The 22934-nt window shown below is 38.9% G+C and overlaps 2 protein-coding genes across 4 annotated transcripts in view; one reads left to right on the plus strand and one right to left on the minus strand.

The window, feature by feature from the left end:
- The window catches only part of DDX24 (DEAD-box helicase 24), a 36737-nt gene extending 25973 nt beyond the window's left edge, over nt 1–10764 (minus strand). Inside the window, exon 1 of the mRNA XM_087725879.1 lies at nt 10590–10764. The gene's annotated coding sequence lies outside the window, so the exon portion shown is untranslated. The remainder of the gene's footprint in view (nt 1–10589) is intronic.
- A 104-nt stretch (nt 10765–10868) lies between these two features.
- Nucleotides 10869–22934, plus strand: part of PPP4R4 (protein phosphatase 4 regulatory subunit 4) — a 61834-nt gene continuing 49768 nt past the window's right edge. Inside the window, exons 1-3 of one of the 3 annotated variants that reach the window (XM_014070433.2) lie at nt 11304–11417; nt 12129–12244; nt 12382–12455. In XM_014070433.2, the coding sequence (XP_013925908.1) occupies nt 12191–12244; nt 12382–12455 (128 nt within the window). In that variant the 5' untranslated portion in view covers nt 11304–11417; nt 12129–12190. Of the gene's footprint in view, nt 11418–12128; nt 12245–12381; nt 12456–22934 lie in introns of all 3 variants that reach the window. The other 2 variants (XM_087725859.1, XM_014070432.2) reach the window with 2 other exon arrangements.

Genomic DNA, 22934 nt, shown 5'->3' on the forward strand with positions numbered 1-22934 from the left:
TCCACCACCAATCCTGAGTCAATCTAGAAGAATACTATGGTCAATATGAAAACAACTGAAAAGTCAAGTACAGTGAGACTGAATATACAATCTCCATCCCACCCACACTAGAGATCTTCCAGCATGAGCAATGCACTTTTCTATACCTAGGTCTGAATCAGTGGTGGGTTTCAATTTATTTTACTACCGGTTCACTCATGCGTACTTGAGTGATGCTTCTGCGCATGCACAGAAACATCTGGGCAGATGGCCAGAGCCTCCCATCACTGCCACTACCGGTTCGCCCAATCCGTGGCGAACTGGCAGAAACCCACCTCTGCTCTGAATCCCGATTGAAAGGATTCACATAATTCACTTCATCCAGGGTTCTCTGAAATAATTGTGAAACCACCATCTCAAGTACATTCTCCCATAAGGGAAGTTTAGATACTGGATGAAAATTGCCAGTATAGTGAGGTCCATTAACGTCTTCTTGAGGAGGGGATGAACCAAGAACTTCTTGTTTCTAGTGAAACAACCCTTAACTCAAAGAAGATATTACCACCTCTAGAATCCCTTACACCTAAAAAAGCCAGGAGGAATGTAGAACTGAAGAGCAGAATGCTGACTATAAGATGTGAAGTTTCCAAAAGATCACTTAATTTATTTATGAGCCTTGAGACAAAGTTCAAAAGAAATCCAATCATTTATTAGGATCAACATTTTGGCATGTTCTTCTGTGGAGCCAAAACTGATTACCGATTAATGGTCTTTGCACTTTACCCCTAACTCTCCCCTCCCTCAATCTGTGTCATAAATCATATCCACCAACAAGGTTGTAGACATATGAGATCTGACTCTGGCCGAAGGTATGCATGGAATCCTCCCTCCAATGTCAACTTGATAATAGTCATGGTAACGCTTTACAAGTTGACATCAGGATCTAATCAATAGCAGGCTCATTTGGTTCAGACTATTCTCAGATAATCAGGCAAGAAACCCTAGACCTCTTCTTTGGACCTACAAGATGGCCACTGTCCCAACTGTGAGTGAATTTGAACAACTTTGACAGATACTGAACAAATTCTTCTGCACATCCATCCAAGGGGTTTTCTAAGCCCCCTGAACCTCATTTATCACATGAAACCGCAAAATGGCTATCCATAGGTGCCATAAGGGTGGAGAATTCTTTGCTGCCTTTACTACTACCAAATAGGCCTTAATAGTAGTTCTAAGTTATGTCAGGCTGAATGCTTGTGTAGAACACAAGCAATATCCTGAGTGCTTCTCTTATTTCATCAGTTTTAACTGCTTCATAAACATAGGGAGAGGTGGGATCCACATCCATTACAGTCCAGCCCAATGCAATCCAATCCAAAGCCTCCACTACCTTCTTATTTCAAATGGTGACCAAGTGGTCATCAAATGGTGATGAACATGCAGCATACCAGAAGGAACAATCTCCTACTCCCTCTGAAATCCATTAAGGTGCGTCAGTTGCCAGGACAGGCGAATATAATGGGTTTGGTCTCTGTGTAATGGATGGCGGTGTTACAGAATCTCATAGTAATCAAGGTATGATCTGACCATGACAACAAAAACTCCTCCAGTTTCAGATTATATGGCCACTGTTCCAACAGGAATACGAGATCCAGTGGGTGGTGATCATTGTCCTTGGATAGCCCATGGCAATCATGGTGGCCATGAGCTCCTCAGCATATCTCAGACTCTAGACACAGAGAAGGCAAATTGAAGTCCATAAGTCTGGGGAATTTCACTGCCAACCCAGAGTTGGAGTCATCTGAGGCAGGAGGTTGGTATGTAGCAGGGAGGCTGGTACAACAGCAACAATTCCAACCTAGAACCCAAGTTAATGAGTAGGGGTCACCTCCAGTGAATTGTAAGTACAGCAAGAGCTGTAGTAGATGGTGATAATGAGGACTCATTCAAATCCAGATTTTGTTGCTGGTTTTCTTCTTGTATTTTTTTTGGAAAGAATTATAGATTTTATTCTTTTTATTCTTGTTTGCTAAATGGTGTTAAACTCATTTTAGAAATTGCACACAATTTTCATATGGTTTTTCTTAGAAAGTTGGATAACAATGCTGATAATTTTTGGCAACTGCAGTAGATGAAGCTCTGCAGGCCACAGGAAGATTTAGGTGCACCTCCTTGGATTTTTAATACATAAAACCTTTTGCTGGCCAATCCAGAAATATCAGAATTAAACCTAGGAATTGGTTTGATAGGGAATGGCATATAAGCCATGTGTTCTATCACTGGACCATGGCCATTCCTAAAATGTATTATCACATGCCACAGATTAAGTTGTTACATAGTTGCCGTGTGTGCAGTGTATAAAGATAGCATACAGTATGTGAAAATTTGAGATTTGTGATGGCAAAATGGAAATGATGAACCATCCATGATTCCGGTTTCTTATTTCTTTGGTTTGAACATGGTGCTGTTCTAGATTATTCACTGGCTGATAATGACTCAGATAAAAATAATTTTAAAAAATAAAATCAATATCCTAAAGATGAATTTTTTAAAAATAGCAGCCATAAATGTCTATTCAACAGAACAATTTTCTTCTGGCTAAAACAAGCTATCAATTACTGTCAACTGCATGAAAGAATGAATGTGTCTTTACAGCCCACTTAAATCCATAAGATGAATTGCTTGTGACAAAGCATTTCATCACTGTAGTGTAATGGCTCAAATGCCATTTTTTTCTACATTGGCACATATTTTATTTCTCAGATGGGGGGGCGGTATAGATTCTGCAGCTAACTGTGCTAGAATAATGACGAAACAAGTAATGATGTCATGATAGAAACCAGATGTAGGTGCAAGTGAGTTATATGTTTTATTTGCCTCTGCCCCCTCATATCTGATTATAGTGTATATTATTCATTTAATGCAGTTTTATTCCTTTAATATGGTTCACCATACAGTAGAACCTCTGGACACGACCATAATTCGTTCCATAACTTTGGTCGTAAACCGATTTGGTCGTGACCCAAACCTAATTTTGGAAATTTGACGCTTACAAAAAAAATGGTGCAAAAGGGGAAATTGGCAGTGGGGGAAAGTGTGAATTTTTTGGTCGGAATTCGATTTGGTTGTGGTCAGAAGTGTTCGTGACCAGAAGTTCTACTGTATAAATGATTCAGGAGATTTGTTGGGAATACATGTATGCATTGCTGTGGTTGGGTTTTATTATGTTTTCTTTTCGTTCATTCTCTAATACATATTCTCTTACAAAATTTGGATTGTGCTATCTGTGGCTTGCTGTAGTTAGATACAACCTAGATGAAGGGGAGGACAGAAAGCTTCCCCACATGATTTCTTGTTTGTTTGATATTTGAATTTGATCTCTCTATTCATTATCTTTCTTAGGACCAGATTAACAGAAACAAAGAGCAAAGCATTGGCACTTTTGTTTGTTCACATAGCAATCACATGATGCTTTTTCTCTTTGTGGAGTTGGGGTGGGTGTGGCCTGTACTTGATTCATCCGGCCTATGGGCTGCCAGTTTGACACCCCTGCCATAGAGCTTAATGGTATTTACCTGCCCAAGCGTGGAATCATCTAGATGTGCTGGACAAATTCCTAGCTGTGGAAGAAAAATATTAATCCCAAATCTCTGAAGTTACCAGGTTGTGGCAAGTGGCATTAAAACTTATCTGTAGTATCTAGAAATAAATTCAGGTTGTTCTTGGGTTTGGGTTTTGCACCATCAGCTGAATTTCTTCTGTGACAGAATAATTTCATTATTTAGTAATTTCTATTGTACATACAGTTCATAATTGCAAAATGGTGTTACCTACTTGGTGCACCTGCCTGCTGACTCCATTGAAATGCATTGACTATGTTTACCTACATGCTATCACATCATCCTTAGCAGTGGTGGGTTTCAAAAATTGTTCGAACCTACTCTGTGGGTGTGGCCTCCTTTGTGGGAGTGGCTTGCCGCCCATGTGACCGGATGGGAGTGGCTTGCCGCCCATGTGACCGGATATGAAGATGCCGACGACACTTGTCAAAACCACCTTAAATTACCTCACACACAGCACCGGCATGCATAAGAATATGATGTAAACTTGTTTTTTAAAAGGCATCTTTGGTTTGCGTTAAAACAACTTCAACACACGCAATGTTCTGATTGCACCACAAACGCAGTAGTCATCCTTACCTTTCACAGGGGCACTGAGTTTTATAAATATGAGCATGATAGTGTAGAATAATCATATCCAAGGACCAGGGATGGGTTTCAAAAAAATTTGGAACCTCTTCTGTAGGTGTGGCCTGCTTTCCGGGTCCACTGGTGGAACCTCTTCTAACCGGTTCGGTAGATTTGACAAACCGGTTCTACCGAATAGGTGCGAACTGGTAGGAACCCACCTCTGATCCTTAGATAACTGAGATTGACTAGATTAATTTCTATATGAAGCTACTCTAGAAGTCCACCTGTAAATTGTAATATCTGTTGCAGGTGATGCATTGGCCAGTACACGCCAACTCAAAGGCCTAGTAGTTACCAATAAGATATTAGACTTCAATCCTAGTTATTTCTGAGACTACCTATTCTGAATAAAATCTGCCCAATGCAAAAAATAATACAAATAATAAAATACAAATACAAATACAAAAAAGCAGAAGAGGCATGTTGAAAATACCCATATTAAGGAAAATGGAGAAGTAAAATTTCAGAAATGAGTCCTTGCTCTGCCCCTTTCCATTTGCAGTAGCTCGCCTCATATCAGGGTGGACTTGCCTTACTAATATACAGGGAGGTAGTGAAAATGCTACTTTTTAAGAATTTTTCGGGCATGTTTATGGTGCAGTGGTTATGTTAACTGGTGGTTATATGAAGTTAGATTATTATGCTTATTGTGAATTATTAATTGGGGAGCACATGCTTGATTTCAACTTCTCTTTACAATACATGATGATAATGATGGATTACATTTATAGATCACTGATTACCTAAGGACTCTCAGGGGTATATAAATACAAATAATTATTCATAAGAAAAAGAAAGAGTAAACAATACTAATGAAAGACAATGAAAAATGTTAAATTAACCAAACCAAATAACTATGGGGTCAATGTAGAAGTGCCTTCTGAAAAAGCTACATTTTGAGCAGCTTCTGGAAGATGATCAGGATCAAACCTAAGCAATGTCCATTATGAAGCTACTCCAATCAAACACTGAAAAGTGGAACCATTGATCCCCACTCCCTCCATCAATTGGGTCCCTCCTAATTATTTTTCTGGACAGATTGGACTGATTTTATCTATCATTGCTGCAGAGAAGTAAGCAGCAAGCTATGTAAGACTAGCTCGAGATTGTATATTAGAATCAGCACTTTAAAGGTCACTCAAAACCTTATTGGTTACTAATATAAACTCTGCAGCATTGAAGTAATGTGTTCCTATTGGTGAATGTCAGTCAGCATATGGGCCATTGTACTCTGAACCTACTGTACCTGAGTGAACTTAAAGCAACCCCATATAGACTGTGTTATATTAGTTAAGCAGATATAAACCCTGCTGGATAGACCTGACCAAGAAATCAACTCCACAAGAAAGCTTAATCTGATTGATCTGTTTTTCCTTCTCCTTATAATTCAGTGAATTAGAGAGGCATCTCCTGAGCTGCGTCCAAATGTTAACTCTTTGTTGTGGTCTTAAAAATGCTTCAGCCTTTTTTCCCCAGGATTACAATTGTTGCATATTTCCATCAAGGTCATCTACCGTCTACAGCAGGTGTTGATGAGAGCATGAATAATCACAGCAAGATTATCCTGCTCCATGTAGGGGTGCAACTGGTGCATTAGCCAAAGCTGTTTGCCATAGGCTCTACCTGCTGTTCTAGCAAGAGCTGTGAGTCTAGAAGAGTTGCCAAGTCACAAATCTGCTCCTTCAGTAGTGCTACTGTAGGATATATTTATTCCCTTCATCATTCTGGCATGTGTCTTCTCAAGAGGCCTGGGAGTTGGACATTCTGTGCAGTATCTTGCCTGTTCCTATCATTGCTCTCTACTGGTCACAGAGTTCTGATTCTGTTGGAGCCACTCTCCCAGTTGAGAAGGTACAGCCGCAAGTGCTTCTAGCACCATTGGAACCACTTTTGCCATTATGTTTCACAATGTCTCTAGTTCCTTCTTCAAGCTCTGGTTCTTTTCCAGCTTTTCATAATCCTCCTTCCTAATGTTACTGTCACTTGGCACTGCAACATTCATCATCACCGTCGTCTTCTGGTCCTTGTCTACTACCACAAGGTCTGGATGATTGCCTAGTATCTGCCTGTCTGTCTGTCAGTGCTACAGCATGCTATCCCTCCTGTTTCCCATGACCTATGTAATCTCCCATCTGGAGATGACCTGGGTCTAGTCAATATACAGTATCGTGCAGACGTTGCTGTACATAATGCCAGCTACTTGGTTGTGCCATTTTAATGTATGCTGTTCTTGTCTATATCATATAGCCTGCCACTAAGTGCCAGACTGTGAGGCCTCTACATACTCTCTACATACCCCAAGTCCTATCTAGCATGGTAGACCTTTGTTTCTACATAACAGGCACCTAGTGCTATAATTTTGCTGTTATGATGAGTGCCTCCATATCTTTTTGTCCTGCTTTTTCCAATATCTGCCACCTCAGCTACGTATTTGTTGATGGCACATCCCATTTGAGCCAAGGTGGCGCAGTGGTTAAATGCAGCGCTGCAGGCTACTGCTAGATCAGCAGGTCAGCGGTTCAAATCTCACCGGCTCAGGGTTGACTCAGCCTTCCATCCTTCCGAGGTGGGTAAAATGAGGACCCAGATTGTTGGGGGCAATATGCTGACTCTCTGTAAACCGCTTAGAGAGGCCTGAAAGGCCTATGAAGCGGTATATAAGTCTACTGCTATTGCTATTGCTATTGCTAGGGAGGCTTTGGTTTAGTCATGGCATTTCCTCTGCTTAATCTTCCTCTTATGTCTGCTCCTGCTCAGGCTTTCTCTCAGCAGTTTTTCTTTGAGTGCCATCTCACTGATATACTCTTGGATACTCTGGGTTTCACCCAGGCCAGTGCTTTTGACACTCATCACCCCTTGCCTGCCCTCTTTCTGGTTGGTGCATAGTCTCTTGGTATTGAATTTGGGGTGAAAATTTCCATAGATGGTGAGGATTTTAAAACAGATGGTAAAGAAGAATGAGCTACTGTATCCCCTAAATCTAATATATTCCTTCAAGTTGGTTTATTCCTTTTGGAACATGGGGATGATTATATTTAAATCCATACACACATTTTTGACCAAATAATACAACAAAATAATTTATGCTTTTGAAATAAAAGATATTTTGAGGATTTTTTCACATTAGTTTAACTGTAATTCTTATTTAAATATGTTGCATAAGAGTGCTAGTTTTTCTTAAGGTAGAATATTTATCTTGAAAAGCAACACAACTAAAAGCCATATTAAGTTTTGATCCATAAGAACACCTCCTTTAAATAAATACCTAGAATACAGATGCCAAACTGTCAATTTCACAATCTTTGATTAAAAATATGAATACTACTTAATATGGCTTTCAGTTTGTTGCTAAGAAACTGCTGCTTCATAGTTTCATTATTATCATTTGCAGAAATGTTTTTGCTTCCTTGTATCTTAGTGACTTCTCATTATGAAAGGGTAATATGGACAAACATGAAGTCAAATAACAAACCACTTTATTTAATTTTACCTCAATCTTGGTTCTGCTATTAGTTTTGTTTCTAGGACAACATGCAAGAGGAAAAGAGATACAGGAGCAGTGTTTTTATCCTGAAAATAACTGAACTTCTAAGAAATACAGTAATGACAGACAATCTTTACTGGAAGATACCATCAGCATTGGAGGGCTGGACTTAACTGAGATTAGATAACATATTTAAGATTTAATATAGTATATAGTTATTATTGTTATATTTTAACTCCAAATAGCTTTAAGTACAGTATTATATTCTCCATGTTATTCTCATAGCAATCACACATGAAATAGATTAGTCAGAGAAATGACAGATTCATCTAGTAAGTTTAATTGAATAGAATTTTAACCAAGGTCATCATTTAAAAGGCATGGTCCTAATCAAACTGTATATCATATTGTGACCGGCTGCAAGATGAGGGCATATATTGGTCCTGATTTTTCCCCACAAAAATGATACTGTGCTTCAATGGTTAGATGGCCTAGACATTGTATCTGAATGTAGATCTTTTTAACATTCATATTTTACTGTGTTTCTAATCAAGGTGAAATATATATATTGCAAGTCCATGTATGATATGCCATAAGTTAAAATCAATCAATCAATGTAAAAGGAATGTAAGAGGAGCATTTTCCATGACTTAAAGGGAACATATTTTCTTTACCTCTTAACAATACTGAAATCTACATCTCCAGTGGAGCTGAATGATGGAAGAACTATAATATGAACCTCATGCTGGGAGAAGCCTCAGAAAATATAATGATGTCCACCAACGAGGCAGATTTGAAACAGCTACCAATTGAAATGTCTATATATTGCTTACACATTTAGAATGTGCTGTTACTGAAGAACAGGAGTGCTACTCTGTTCATTCCAAGAGGCTCCCCATAGGGTTGTGACTGACTACTGTGGGAATGTTATACCACATGAAACTTTTGTCTCTTTCAATTGATGATACTTTTATTATTAAAACCTACCTGAAATAAATAAAATTACCAACAAAGCATGGTCAAAATTACGATAATGTGATAGACTTCTATATACTAAGTTGTGGATGGACTCAGAAACCAAACAAGGTCAGAGCAGGCTAGGACTTGGAAGGGATCTAACTAGCAATCTTAAGAGCTACCTTTATAAGGTCTCTTAGGAAATAAGTGGCAACATATATAAATGAAAAAGCATTTCTATATGTTGCCAGGAAAACTAAATGGATGTCTCCATGAATCATTTAGGAACCGAGCTCTGCTGGGAAGAAACATAAGCTTTACTTTTTGGATGGCTGTTTTTTTGGCAGGTTGAGAAACAGCCTGTATCATATGTTTGCGTCATGCCATGATGTAACTGGATTGATTTTGGCTTAACATGTGAATCCAGTCATAGAGCACTGCACACCAAGACAACTAGACACAAGTACAGTCCCCCCCATCACTGCTAAACAAATATTTCCCTCAACACTATTCACTAAGGCTGCCTTACTATTACTATTAGTCTTCTCATTATTCCTATCACCCATCTCCTCCCACTTATGACTGCATGACTGTAACTTTGTTGCTTGTATCCTTACAACTTATATTGATAGTTTCCTGATTGCTTATTTGTACCCTATGACTATCATTAAACATTGCACCTTATGATTCTTGACAAATGTATCGTTTCATGTCTTTTTATGTACACTGAGAGCCCATGCACCAAAGACAAATTCCCTGTGTGTCCAATCACACTTGGCCAATAAAGAATTCTATTCTATTATGTTTAATAAGCTAAACTATGTTTAAGTGAGACTGTGTTTTACTGTACATGAATCCAGCTATAAAGAACCTGGCCCAAAGGCATCAAGCAAGAGCCCCACTTCCCCACCAATCCCAACAGTAGGACTCAGAAGAACGGCAGCAAATATTCAGAGTACATTCTGCCAGCGAAGCCACAGGGAAAAATTGACATTTTAAAAAACTCTTGACTAATAACCACACGGGTAGAGTTAATGCGTGGGCCGGAAAAAATGACCCCAGGGTTGGACTAAGGGAGGGTGGGGTGGGGGGGAGACCCCGGACAGCGGCTGCAGCAGCGCTCATCCTCGCCTAAAGGCGTTCACATTCGGAGAGTCCTTTTTGCCTCGCCGCGGCCCCGGTAGCTGCTTGTTACCCTGGCGACGGGCTCTGCGCAGCCACTACCAGCACAGGCGAAGGCGGCTCCTACTCTTTCCGATCTCCGCACGGCGGCTTTGGGCCTCGCGAGTCGTGCGGCGGGTGGGGGGGAGCAAGGAGTCTGCCCGGAGGGCCCGCTCGTTTTGGCCGCGGGGCGAGAACAAGCTTCCAGGGCCCATGAAGCCGTTCCACTACAGCGGGCCCTAAGTGGCCCCATTGCTAAGACTCTCTCTCTTTCCCTTCGCCTCAGCTGGGGCTCAGCCGGTCGGGGAACAGATTGGCTCGCAAGTCCCTCCCGCCCGTTGTCCCCTCGCCTTCTCGGGAAGGACAGCGGGCCGTCTTGCGGGCGAAGAGGAGTAGAAAACCTAGTACACACAGAGAGAGAGACACACATATGTAGAAGCTACTCCTAGCACAAACTATCGCCGATAAACCTCTAGAAAGCTTATCTTCGCGCCACACACCCGATACAACGCCTGTTCTCAATCAGAAATTCCTCCCTAGGAGATTCCTCCTCAGTTTTCTCCTCCGACGTCCTTTTCCCCCGCCAAAGTCCCCCCTCCTGGGAATCTACGCATAGCTCCTCTCCTCGTAACTAAACTGCTTTCTTCATTTTCCCCCCCTCTTTCAATCCACCACACCGTAAGATGACTGGCTAACTGTACGCCCTTCAAAAGACCCCCCCCCTTTTTTAAAGATTTAAAGTTTTTTTTTAAGGATACGGAATTATTGCTCTTTGCCTCGCATGTCCTCTCCATCCCTATTTTGGGTTTCCTGTAGGATTTTGCCGGCCGCCTCCACCGCCGCCGTCTTCGCCTTTCATTTGGACTTGAACGCCTAAAGCTGCCTCCGACTTCATAACTAGGAGAAAGAAAAGTTGCCACCTCGGACCAGAGCCTTCTCCTCCTCCCTCCCCCTCACTTCTGCTTCTCATCCGCCCCCACCACCCCCAACCCACCGGCCGACGAGAGCAAAAGGGAGAAGAGGGCGTGTGTATGCGCGCGCGCGTGTGCGGAGGTGGGGAAATGTTGGTGTCTCCTTCTCCCTGGAAACGGCGGAGGAACTGAGGCGAAAGTGAAGCAGCGGGAGAGAAAGTTTCCTTGCCGAAACCTGGGCCGAGTAGCGAGGGATGCTTTCAGAGCCGAACGAGCATCGGCGGAGAGCTGTGGTGCTGCCGCATTGTGTTTGCTGAGGATCTTCCCGCCTGGTGGGGGCTCAGCTTCCTACGAGGAGGAGGGAGCAGCTGGAGCGAAGCAGCTTCTATCGCCCACCTTCGCTAGTACATCTTTTAGACGAGAGAGGTCCTCCGGGTTTTTTGATTTTTTTAAAAAAAATTGTGGTTTTTTTTCTCTTTTTCGTGCCTCAGTGCAATGTGAAGTGTGCCCACTAAGAACCCTGATTTGCTAAGGATTGGAGCGTCAATCTAGTACATGCATCCGATAATCATCTTCTCATACAAAATGGATTTTAGCCAAAACAATCTGTTTGGTTATATAGAAGATCTGCAGGAACTTACTATCATTGAAAGGCCGGTGCGCAGGAGCTTAAAGGTATTATATGTGATGTATGAATCTATCGGGTTTTTTTAAAAAAAAAATCAAAATAGATAAATCGCAGTTATTTCAGACCCGAACCTCTTAAACAATGTGATGGCATCTTTTTTCTGCAGGCTTAGCATATTTTAAATTGGAAAGATGCTTTGCATAGATAAGGTAATGAATCTCAGCAGTGGTTGTAATGCTTTCAGAATGGCATTTGAGATGTGGGGGAGAGAAATCCTAGATAGCAACTGCTTTGATTTCAGCAACTTTTATGCTTATACAATTTTTATCTTTTATTACAGTAACCGATTTAAAATGTTAATTGCCTCATTTCTGGAATGCTATCAGATTAAATTAAAATTAAAGGCCTTACAACCATATCTGAAACCTGTCATAGTCTTCCAGGAGACTGTTCCAGAGAAAGTGGCTTAAAAATTACTGGCTGTCATTCTGGTTCAAAAATTGAGGAGGACAAGTGGCAGCTCATATTTGTCTCTGGTTCTTTTCTTGCTATTTGTAGTTTATCAAATAGCAGAGCAAAGGCCCTTTTTTAAGGCCTTGGAGAGCAGTTGCCAATTGAAATAGATAACACTGGAGAAAATAGTCAGCAATCTGACTCATAGAAGTCAAGTACATGACTAATTTGAAGCTAGAACACTTTATCTTCCATTAGTATTTCTTTTAATTACATTTATTTTCATTTAATTTCTTGTGTTTCAGGCAGAATTCATACTTACTCTGGAATAAGTAAAAGTGGTCCTGGTGATGAATAGTACAATCCTATGCATGCCTACTCAGAAGTAAGCCCCTTTGAATTCATCGGGACTTACTTGCAGGTAAGTGTGTGTGGGATTGTAGTATAAATATACTTGTGGCATTGAATGTTCAAATTTGAAAGTGGAGGTAGTTGTTAACAAATTGAAGTATGGAGCTGAGATGTCAATAACGTTAATTTCTGTATCATGTCTGACAGACACCAGAAGAAATAGAGAGACTGACAGTTGATGAAGAACTCAATGATATTGAAAGGGCTGTGTATCTACTCAGGTATAGTTTAGATACTATCATTTTAGTACTTTTTATTTAAATGTTTCCTCCACATTCTTAGTGATGTTTTCTTGAGTTCTGCATTGTAATGATAATGTAAAAGGAGGATTAAAATAATGTGTGACAGTAAGACTCCATTAAACCTCCATGGCAATATAGTCTTATACGAGAATGGTTGCTAGGCTATTTTTGGGCCTTATACTTTAACCTTGCTCTTGTTTGAAAGTTACAAAACTGAATGATGATATTAATAAGACTGATACTGATTCACTTTATACTTAGAACAGTTTTTACTACGATTATGCAGTAACTCAAATTTTTGCCTCCTTCAAAAGCTATATAGTAATGGAAACTTTTAAAGGGTACATTTTTAGGATGAGAAATATTTAAATCTGTATTGGCTTTTAATCATAGTTTAATTTTTTTATCTCTATTTCCTTATAAAATGCATAGTTGCTTTTGCCTTTTAAAATGCATATTTAAGCACCATTTAATTGCCTTGAGCAGTATTTGCCTAAAAGTCAGATTTTTGACTTTTTGGAGAAGGTGCAGTGCTGAATGATTTTGATATAGGCTGGCTCCTTTGCACAGTGTTAACTGAAAGAAGTGCCAGCTGTAAGGTTTCTTTAAATTTGATCAGTTATATTTAGTGCTTTTGAGAACCATGTTTATTTTGAAATGAAGCTTTTACTTTGCTAATAGATCTTAAGCTACCACTTTTTTCAACCTTTTATATATTTTATAACTGTCCTATCTATTAAATACCTTCATATTTCATTGTTTTTTTAAAATATCTTATTGTAAGCAAAATGTTATTGTAAAATACTAGTTTGGATTCATCATGTCCTTTTTTAGGGTTAATATATACTATTTGTTCAAATGTTAAATAATTACAAGGAATTTATTGAGGTGAGTAGAATGGGTAGAATAGAACTTCAGCCCTTCATTATCATCTACTCTAAACATAGACAGACAATCTAGCAATCTATTCTAACAGCAAACAAATATTTTATTTTTAAAAAACTTATAAAGTTGTTTCTGACCCTACAAAATCCATTTTCAATATTTTCATTAAGTAGGCATAGATTGGAACAATGTCTGCTTGCTCGGCAGAGTAACAGAGGCCATACTCATAGTCATTGGTGACTCATTTGATAACACCTACCTTTTTTTTAGTATGTGGTTGTTATAAAGATGCAAGGCAGGTTCGTGCTACTTTATTTCTCATAAGAATAAATTTGGTAGTTGGCAAGGGTGGATAATATATTTTCACTGGATGCATGTAAACCTTAGATGCTTTTATAAAATTCAAGAATTTCATGATATGAGGTAATAATAACTGATGTGGATAAGGATCAATGGGATTGATCTTTATGGTTTTGTGTTTTCAGGGTTTAGGGGTATTTTATTCATTGATTTTTAAAAAAAATAATTATAGTAGTTACTCTTTAAACAAATTGCAGTCGAGTATGAATGAAAAGCAGGTTCATTCAGCCTTTGTTAAAAACAGATTATAAAATACAATGCTCTGTAAAATGTCATCTAAAAACCATTGTGTTACCAATATGCAGATACAAGCTTTTCTTTTTTACAGTTTATAAAATAAGGCTACTGTGCATTGCCTGTTTCTTGGAAGTGATCCTGGTCTCAGATTCTCTTTAGGTGTTTCTTATACATTCCTGGGCTTGGAGAGCACTTCTTCCAGACTAGGTTTTCATAATTACTAAATGCAAAGTAGAAATTATTTATTTAATTTATATGCTACCTATCTCACTCTGAAGAGTGTTTTTGGGCAGCTTACAATTAAAATAATAAATATTAAAATATTAAAAACTTTAACTTCAAAGATAATAATTTGAATGAAGACAAATGAAATATAGCTGTGTTTTTATTTTTAAAGTGTATGAACATAATAGCATGACATCAGCTTAAGTTTCCTTATATGTTGTTCTTTCCATGTTAAACTCCAAATAACCTTCTGTTGGAGGTTACACTTTAGTCAGTGGTGGGATTCAAATAATTTAACAACCGGTTCTCACATGAAAAATGTGTAGATAAAGAAAATCCATCAGGGCACAATATAGAAGACTTTTTGATTTTTTTATTGGGAGAAGCAAGACAAAGGGTGAAAGCGTGTTGAATAATTGCAGATAGATTTGGTGAAGACACTAAGTACTACAAATAGGACTAAATTATTGAAAGGAAATATAACACATTGGTTTGGGGACAGGGTTAGAATTAGGGTAGGATTCATAAGCTGCTTATGGTGAACAGTTGGATATGTAACTTAACTCTGATCTATCCAGACTAAGATTACAGGTAGTCGTCGATTTACAATGAGTCACTTAGTGATCATTCTAAATTACAATTAACACCCCCCCCCCAAAAAAAAGGTATGGTCTGGATTTGATGTTCTGATGGCCACCTCCCCTGCAGTCATTGCAAGTTTGCTTAACAATTGGGCTGCATTTATGGCTGCTTGCAATATCCTGCAGTCATATGATGGAAATTTGGCAGTGGTGTTTGCTTAATGATACCACAAATGGCAAATCTAGACAGCATACTAAAAAGCAGAGACATCACCCTGCCAACAAAGGTATGTATAATCAAGGCTATGGTTTTTCCAGTTGCCATGTATGGCTGTGAAATTTGGACCATAAGGAAGGCTGAGCGCCAAAGAATTGAGGCCTTTGGTACTGGAGAAGACTCCTGCGAGTCCCTTGGACTACAAGGCGATCAAACCGATCATTCCTAGAGGAGATCAACCCTGACTGCTCTTTAGAAGGCCAGATCCTGAAAATGAAACTCAAATACTTTGGCCACCTAATGAGAAGGAAGGACTCACTGGAGAAGAGCCTAATGCTGGGAAAGATTGAGGGCCAAAGAAGAAGGGGACGATAGGTTTTCATAATTACTAAATGCAAAGTAGAAATTATTTATTTAATTTATATGCTACCTATCTCACTCTGAAGAGTGTTTTTGGGCAGCTTACAATTAAAATAATAAATATTAAAATATTAAAAACTTTAACTTCAAAGATAATAATTTGAATGAAGACAAATGAAATATAGCTGTGTTTTTATTTTTAAAGTGTATGAACATAATAGCATGACATCAGCTTAAGTTTCCTTATATGTTGTTCTTTCCATGTTAAACTCCAAATAACCTTCTGTTGGAGGTTACACTTTAGTCAGTGGTGGGATTCAAATAATTTAACAACCGGTTCTCTGCTCTAATGACCAGCTGGGTAGGCGTGTCTCAGTGGTCATATGACCGTGTGGGCATAGCCAACTCAACATCACTCACATTAATGGGCTCTTCACCTTAGCTCTTACAATGTAATAACAGCTTACCAGAGAGGCAGTTTCTGTAAGCAGGGCAATAAAGATTAGGCTAGAAACAACATCAGAATGTTTCCTTCCTGCCTTCCTTACAGGATTAGCCCTGTAAAATGAAAAAAAAACACCAAAATAAGATTTCTTCCAACAACCGGTTCTCCGAGCTGTTTAGAAAGTTAATAACCGTTTCTCCCAAATAGGTGCGAACTGGCTGAATCAGACCACTGACTTTAGTACAGAGTCATAAAGTGAAGAGCAAGTAATATCCATATTTTTGTTATTCTGTTATCACATTTGTGGCCATATATTACTAGTAACCAGGATGTTACTGATTTGACTGGAGCCTATTCTTTGCTGTAATATCATCTCTACTTGTTTTTAAATTTTGGGTTGGTTTGGTCTAAAAATATATTGTATGTAGTGTGTGCCTCCCATGTACATTTTATAGTGTGCCTTGTTCCTGCTGTAGAGTTTTTGAACAAATTAACCTCTGATCTTATGATAGTGTGCACAAATAAATCTTGCTTTATTATAGATATTACAGCAATTAGGCTACTTGACTATGTATATAAATGTAAGATATGTAAATTCAAGGCTTGCTGTTATGTTTCCAGTATAAGTGTGTTCCTGAAGGGAATGTCAAGTGATCCAATGTAAAGAACTTGTTTCTGTATATATTTGTTCCATACCAAAACTTTGCAATATCTTAGGTAGCCTCATCTGAAAATTTGATCTCTAAATTTTGTTAATATTCAGTAATGAAATGTTTTGATGTGTTTTTAAAATTTGTTTTCTGGATTGCTTTATATATAAAATTTATATTGAAAGTAATCTTATTTACAATTTTTAAACTGCCCATCGTTGGGTGACATATATATTTAATAATTAATGTCATGTACATCTAATAAGTAAATAAACATTTAAAAGTTATTTGGTAACTCGGCTACCTGATTGCATGAGAATGATCAATCTGTGATCTTTAATTTCCTTTTTATTATTCTAATCTTCCTGAATTCTCTGTATGCTCTCAGTTGAATGAGCGATTACTACCTCCTGTTGATAGAAGTATTTTCAATAGTACAAGGCCTTAAACGGATTACTATAATTACTATCACAAGACAGTTGATCCACTTATTTTTATTCATATTCAGATTACGAAAAAATATATCGTTATTAGATTAAAATATCCTATTTTTTTAAAAACAAATATCTCTTTAACGAGTGAGAATTATCCTTGATAGAGTACAGAAATTATAGAAACTGCATAAAATGTATCCTGTTATTAGTTGTAGATAAGTTTTCCAGTCATTAAAGGTACAAAGAATTCAATTAAAATGTCACAAATGTTAATCATACTAATCATCCCCAGTTTTCAGAGCAATAGATATGTACGGTAATTAACAACAACAACAAAAAGGCAAAGATACTTTGCCCCTCCTGTCATGCCATTGTTTTCACCCAAGCTGGGTTTTTTATTTGCTTGCTCTTTTGAATTTGTTTGTTTTTACTTTTCAGTCAGGCCAGCATTTCTGGAGTTTCTATCCAAATACTAATTATAGCAAACCTTAGTTACTTTTTGTGATCAGCCAAGATTGCACAAATATTGCCACCTGTTGAAATATAAATATAGTATTGTAAATCTACTTCTGAACGAGGTTAGGAACAAATCAAATGAGTTTCTTGGAGAGTGTTCCATAAATTCTGGAATCATGTAAAACATACCGTTGCTCTTGTTAAATGATACTTTACTTAGTGAAGGATTGGACATAAATGCCATTATGCAATGATAGGACCTTGAGTTTGTGACTATGAATTGTTATAGATTTCTTTATAAAAGTGACTTCAAGTAGTGTAAGGAGAATATGAAGATCTGAAGCCTAAATAAAGTTGATTTAGCTTTCAGAATAATTATTTCAATTTAGATCAGATTTCCTTGCAGAGAGGACTTCAGTCTACAAAAGCTTCTGCTCAGTGTATTAGTTGTTAATGCACAAAGACTTTGGAAGTGCTACAACACAGCATTACAACCAGGAGTGCGTGTACAGATTGATAGAGTTTTCATGCTGCTGCTTCTAGATGGCTAGAATAAAAGATAATTGTAAATCAAAATGTAGTTTCCTTTTACTTCATTGTCATGTTATGTTATCAAAGTCTACCTTTCTAAGCCATCCAACAAAAGAAGTTTTGCTTTTAATAATTAAAAACATTCTTTTAAGCTGCAATATGTAATTTAAGGAGGCCAAAACTTACATTTCTCTGCTAATTGTACTGAAAAGAAGGGATACCAGGTGAACCTGAAATTATATGTGTTTTTTTTTCTAATCATGCTAGGGCCATGTGGCGAATCTATGGCACGTGTGCCACAGGTGACATGTGGAGCCATTTGTTAGGGAACACGAGGTGTTGTCCTGTTAGCTCCAGAGCGCATGCGCGTGCTGGCCAGCTAACTGGCCTTCTTTTTCGGCTGTTTTTCTCCCTCTGGAGGCTTTGAGTTGGGCCATTTTTTTGTGCTCTGGAGGGCCTCCGGGGTCTGGGGGGGGGGGTGGAGGAGGCTGTTTTTGCCCTCACCAGGCTCCTAGAAAGCCTCTAGAGCCTGGGGAGGATGAAAAATGGGTCCATCACGCACCAAAAGCAGGGAGGGGAGAGGAAGGAGGTTGTGAATGCATGCGCACAGGGGGGTTGCACAATAGCATTATGGGTGTGGGCACACCCGTGCACAACCACACTGTACTCCCCCCGCTTTTGGCACATGATGGGAAAAAGGTTGGCCATCACTGTGTTAGGGTTAATTGAATTAGTTGAGATCCAATACTTAAGATCCAAATCTTAAGATTTAAGATTTGAGATAGGCAGCAATACTGTAGTCAATTTGAATTTGAGATTTGAAAGGAGTAATATTTGATTTGAACTGATTCGAGACACAGACAACTGAGTTGAGATTTTAAAAAAATATTTGATTGTAGAGTATAATGGGAATTATATGCTGCTCCATTTTTTGGCAGAATGAGATGAAAGACCTCTTAGTGAATATTACCCTGCAAATCATAATCCAGATAACCTCACATGTTCCATTGCAATAGATTTTTGGAGAATTCCCCCCATCTCTGCAAATCATTTAAGGCAAAGACAGCATAAAAGGAGAAAAGGAAGCATAAGTACCATGTCTCTAAACTATGTAACATAGAACCTTAAATTATGGTGAACCAATGCTCAAAGTGATCTATTCCAACTAAAAAATGAAAAAGATTTTTTTTTCAAATATGAAACTTGTACTTGAATATCAGAAATTCTACCATCCTCAACCACTTGTATTTTTGAGCTAACATGTTGTAGGCATAGCTTTCCTGCATAGTTATTCTCTTTTTTAAATTGTTTGTTATAAATTGTTTGTGTAGCTTATCTGTTGCCTTTTCAAATACTTTTTAAATAAATATTTTGTAATATATGCAATGGTAACAGTATCAAATCCACATGAAAAATGTGTAGATAAAGAAAATCCATCAGGGCACAATATAGAAGACTTTTTGATTTTTTTATTGGGAGAAGCAAGACAAAGGGTGAAAGCGTGTTGAATAATTGCAGATAGATTTGGTGAAGACACTAAGTACTACAAATAGGACTAAATTATTGAAAGGAAATATAACACATTGGTTTGGGGACAGGGTTAGAATTAGGGTAGGATTCATAAGCTGCTTATGGTGAACAGTTGGATATGTAACTTAACTCTGATCTATCCAGACTAAGATTACAGGTAGTCGTCGATTTACAATGAGTCACTTAGTGATCATTCTAAATTACAATTAACACCCCCCCCCCAAAAAAAGGTATGGTCTGGATTTGATGTTCTGATGGCCACCTCCCCTGCAGTCATTGCAAGTTTGCTTAACAATTGGGCTGCATTTATGGCTGCTTGCAATATCCTGCAGTCATATGATGGAAATTTGGCAGTGGTGTTTGCTTAATGATACCACAAATGGCAAATCTAGACAGCATACTAAAAAGCAGAGACATCACCCTGCCAACAAAGGTATGTATAATCAAGGCTATGGTTTTTCCAGTTGCCATGTATGGCTGTGAAATTTGGACCATAAGGAAGGCTGAGCGCCAAAGAATTGAGGCCTTTGGTACTGGAGAAGACTCCTGCGAGTCCCTTGGACTACAAGGCGATCAAACCGATCATTCCTAGAGGAGATCAACCCTGACTGCTCTTTAGAAGGCCAGATCCTGAAAATGAAACTCAAATACTTTGGCCACCTAATGAGAAGGAAGGACTCACTGGAGAAGAGCCTAATGCTGGGAAAGATTGAGGGCCAAAGAAGAAGGGGACGATAGAGAATGAGGTGGCTGGATGGAGTCACAGAAGCAGTAGGCATGAGCTTAAATGGACTCCAGAGTAGGGTAGAGGACAGGAAGGCCTGGAGGAACATTGTCCATGGGGTCGCGATGGGTCGGACATGACTTCACAACTAACAACAACAACTACAAAAAAGCCACAAAACTGGTCATGGTCATGTGATACAATCGGCATGACTTACAAGCATAATTCCAGGGTCAATTATTGTCTTGTTGAAGACTACCTTTGGTAAAGTTAAAACAAGTGAATATGTAGGAAGGCAATGTTTTAAAAATGGCTGTAATTTCAAGGGTTCTTTTAAGAATATTGTAAGGAACAGTGACGTGCGGTGAAGTTTATACCTGGTGAGGCTCAGCTGGGCATCCTTTTGCGAATCAGCTCAGCAGGGCAGCGGTCGGCCTCAGCGGGGGGGGGGGAATTTGCATCGGGGGAGCAACCAAGCACCCAGGTCTGCAGCAAAGGTGCTTGGCGGCTCCCGCGATGCAAAGTGCCCCGCCGCCCCCCGCTGCCCCGGCGCCACCGCCCCGCTGGGTGAAGGAGGGGTGGTGGCGGCGGCAGCGGCTGCTTTAAGCACTCCCTTGTCTCGCAACTGGGGCCGCTCCAGGCCGCCGGCCGCTGACACGCGCTCCTGTGAGAGCTTCTGCGTAGTGCCGGGAGGCCGCGGAGAAGCTTCGCTCCGTTTCTCACTCAGCCTTCCCCCAGAGGCGATCCGGGACTTCCAGCGGCGGAGCTTGGAGAAGCAGGCCGGGGCGGTGGGGCACTTTGCATCGTGGGAGCCGCCAAGTGCCCAGGTCTGCAGCAAAGAGCCAGCCTCCTCCTTCTCTCCCACTCCTCTCTCCTCTGAAGCACGCCCTCCGAAATAACCCGCCCAACGTAAGCGTGCTGAAGAAGACATGATTGGCTGCTTCCAGATCAGGACGCGGGAGAATTAGTGCCTCTTTTCCATCTGAACTTCTTTGCCTTTTAACTCTTTCTTAACTTTTAGAAGGCGAAAAATTCCTTATGGAAAAGAGGCCCCGAGTTCTCTCGCCTCCTGCTTTGGTTAACACTAAGCAGACACCAAGCCACAGTGACCTGGAATCTGGTAGCAACTATCTTGGCTTTAATTATTTTAAAAAAAATATTTAAATTTCTTTTTCCTGAGGAGACTGGTGAGGCTCCGCCTCCCTTGCCTCTAGTGACTGCACGTCACTGGTAAGGAAGTATGAGTAAGGCCTGATGTATTTTGTGAATATTGTTTGATTGGGCTAGCAAAGCACCAAGTATTAAATAATCTAATAGTGAAAATAAACAGTGAGCCATTTCATCTGCAATAGCTGTAAATTATGTGTGCACTGAGAAGATGATGTAAGTTGACTCTATAATTCTGGATCACATGAACAGCAGAAAGTATGGAAGGGGCCTTAAGCTGGAACAATCATGATGCTGAACTGCCTCTTTTCATAGGGATGCACTAGAGAAATAATAATAATATTTTTTTCTCTCTGCAGTCTCCCAGTCTGATTTGGCCCAAAGCAAGCTTTGTCCCAGAAACTAATAAGAGATTGTGCATACAACCACGTATGGATATGAGAATCTTGTCCTAAAGAATGCACTACTTTTGAGTTCCTAATAGCTGATTGTTTATGTCTGTTTTTAGCTAGTATTACTTGTTTTATTTTGATGTTTTTATTTACTGTTTTACACTGTCTAGAGACATGTTTTTGAGTTGGGCAACCTTATACTGTAAGCCCTATAAATAATTGAATAAATAGATGTGTTCCTGTACATGTCTATGCCTGTAGCTTCGCTTATCTCATGTTTCATTTGTGCATTTCAGTGCAGTTGTCTGTCCCATAGGGATTTTTTTAGTAGAGATGTTCTTTAGAATTCTCATCCAGATCTGGCCAATTTTCAAACTCAAGTCTTTTGCCCCTAGCTCCCTTATACCAAATTTGATTCAGTTTATTTCTTCTTTTAAGAAGGTGATCATCTGATGAGCAAATAGAGACTTTAATCTGTTTAAAAAAGAATATAGACTTTGTTTATATTCTTCTTTGGGTATTACACTTTTTTATTATAGACATTGGAGAAAGAAACTATTGTTCATTTATTCTAGGGAAGAATTGTTTAATGTGTTACACAAAATAACTAAAGGGAATCTAAAGTAAATATTTATCTATTTATAATTCTTTTTCAGTATCTTGCCATAAATTGTAGATTTAGTAATCAGAGGAATCTAAGCGGTATGACCATTTATTGTAATATATCATGTCTCTTATAGACATTTCCCATTTACTTTGAAGGGGAAAGGGTTAAGAGGGGAAAGGAGGCGTTGTGACAACAGTTTATAAAATTTCAGTAGGTAGAGAAAACAACACACAACATTTCAGCTGACAAACACTGAGTAAGGTTAATGAAAAATACTTTATCATAAGCAGTGCATACAATATAACATAAAAATTGAGGACATTCATATTTCAGATTTTTAAATATAAATAGGAGCTGGATTATCTATGATGCTGATCCTTGACACCAGCTATATATCTACTTTGTAAAAATACTTCAGGAGAAAATGTGGGATAAGATTATGTCAGGTATGATGCATAAATTTCTGTGGTATATGGCTAAGAAAATCCTGTTAAAATATATCATTGGGATTCAATATAATTGTTCACTTTTTTAAGTTAAATAAATGTCATTGGTGGAACAAACCCCCTTTGTTGCAACCCCTCATACTTCCAGAATCTGCTCCAAAAAAATCAGAATTTCCAAAGTTGATTTTGTAGTGCAGGGTATAAGGAAGCA

The sequence above is a fragment of the Thamnophis sirtalis genome, unplaced genomic scaffold (genome assembly GCF_051295495.1).
Source record: "Thamnophis sirtalis isolate CommonGarterSnake01/CBP01778 unplaced genomic scaffold, rThaSir2_p1.2 scaffold_1, whole genome shotgun sequence".
Taxonomy (NCBI): Eukaryota; Metazoa; Chordata; class Lepidosauria; order Squamata; family Natricidae; genus Thamnophis; species Thamnophis sirtalis.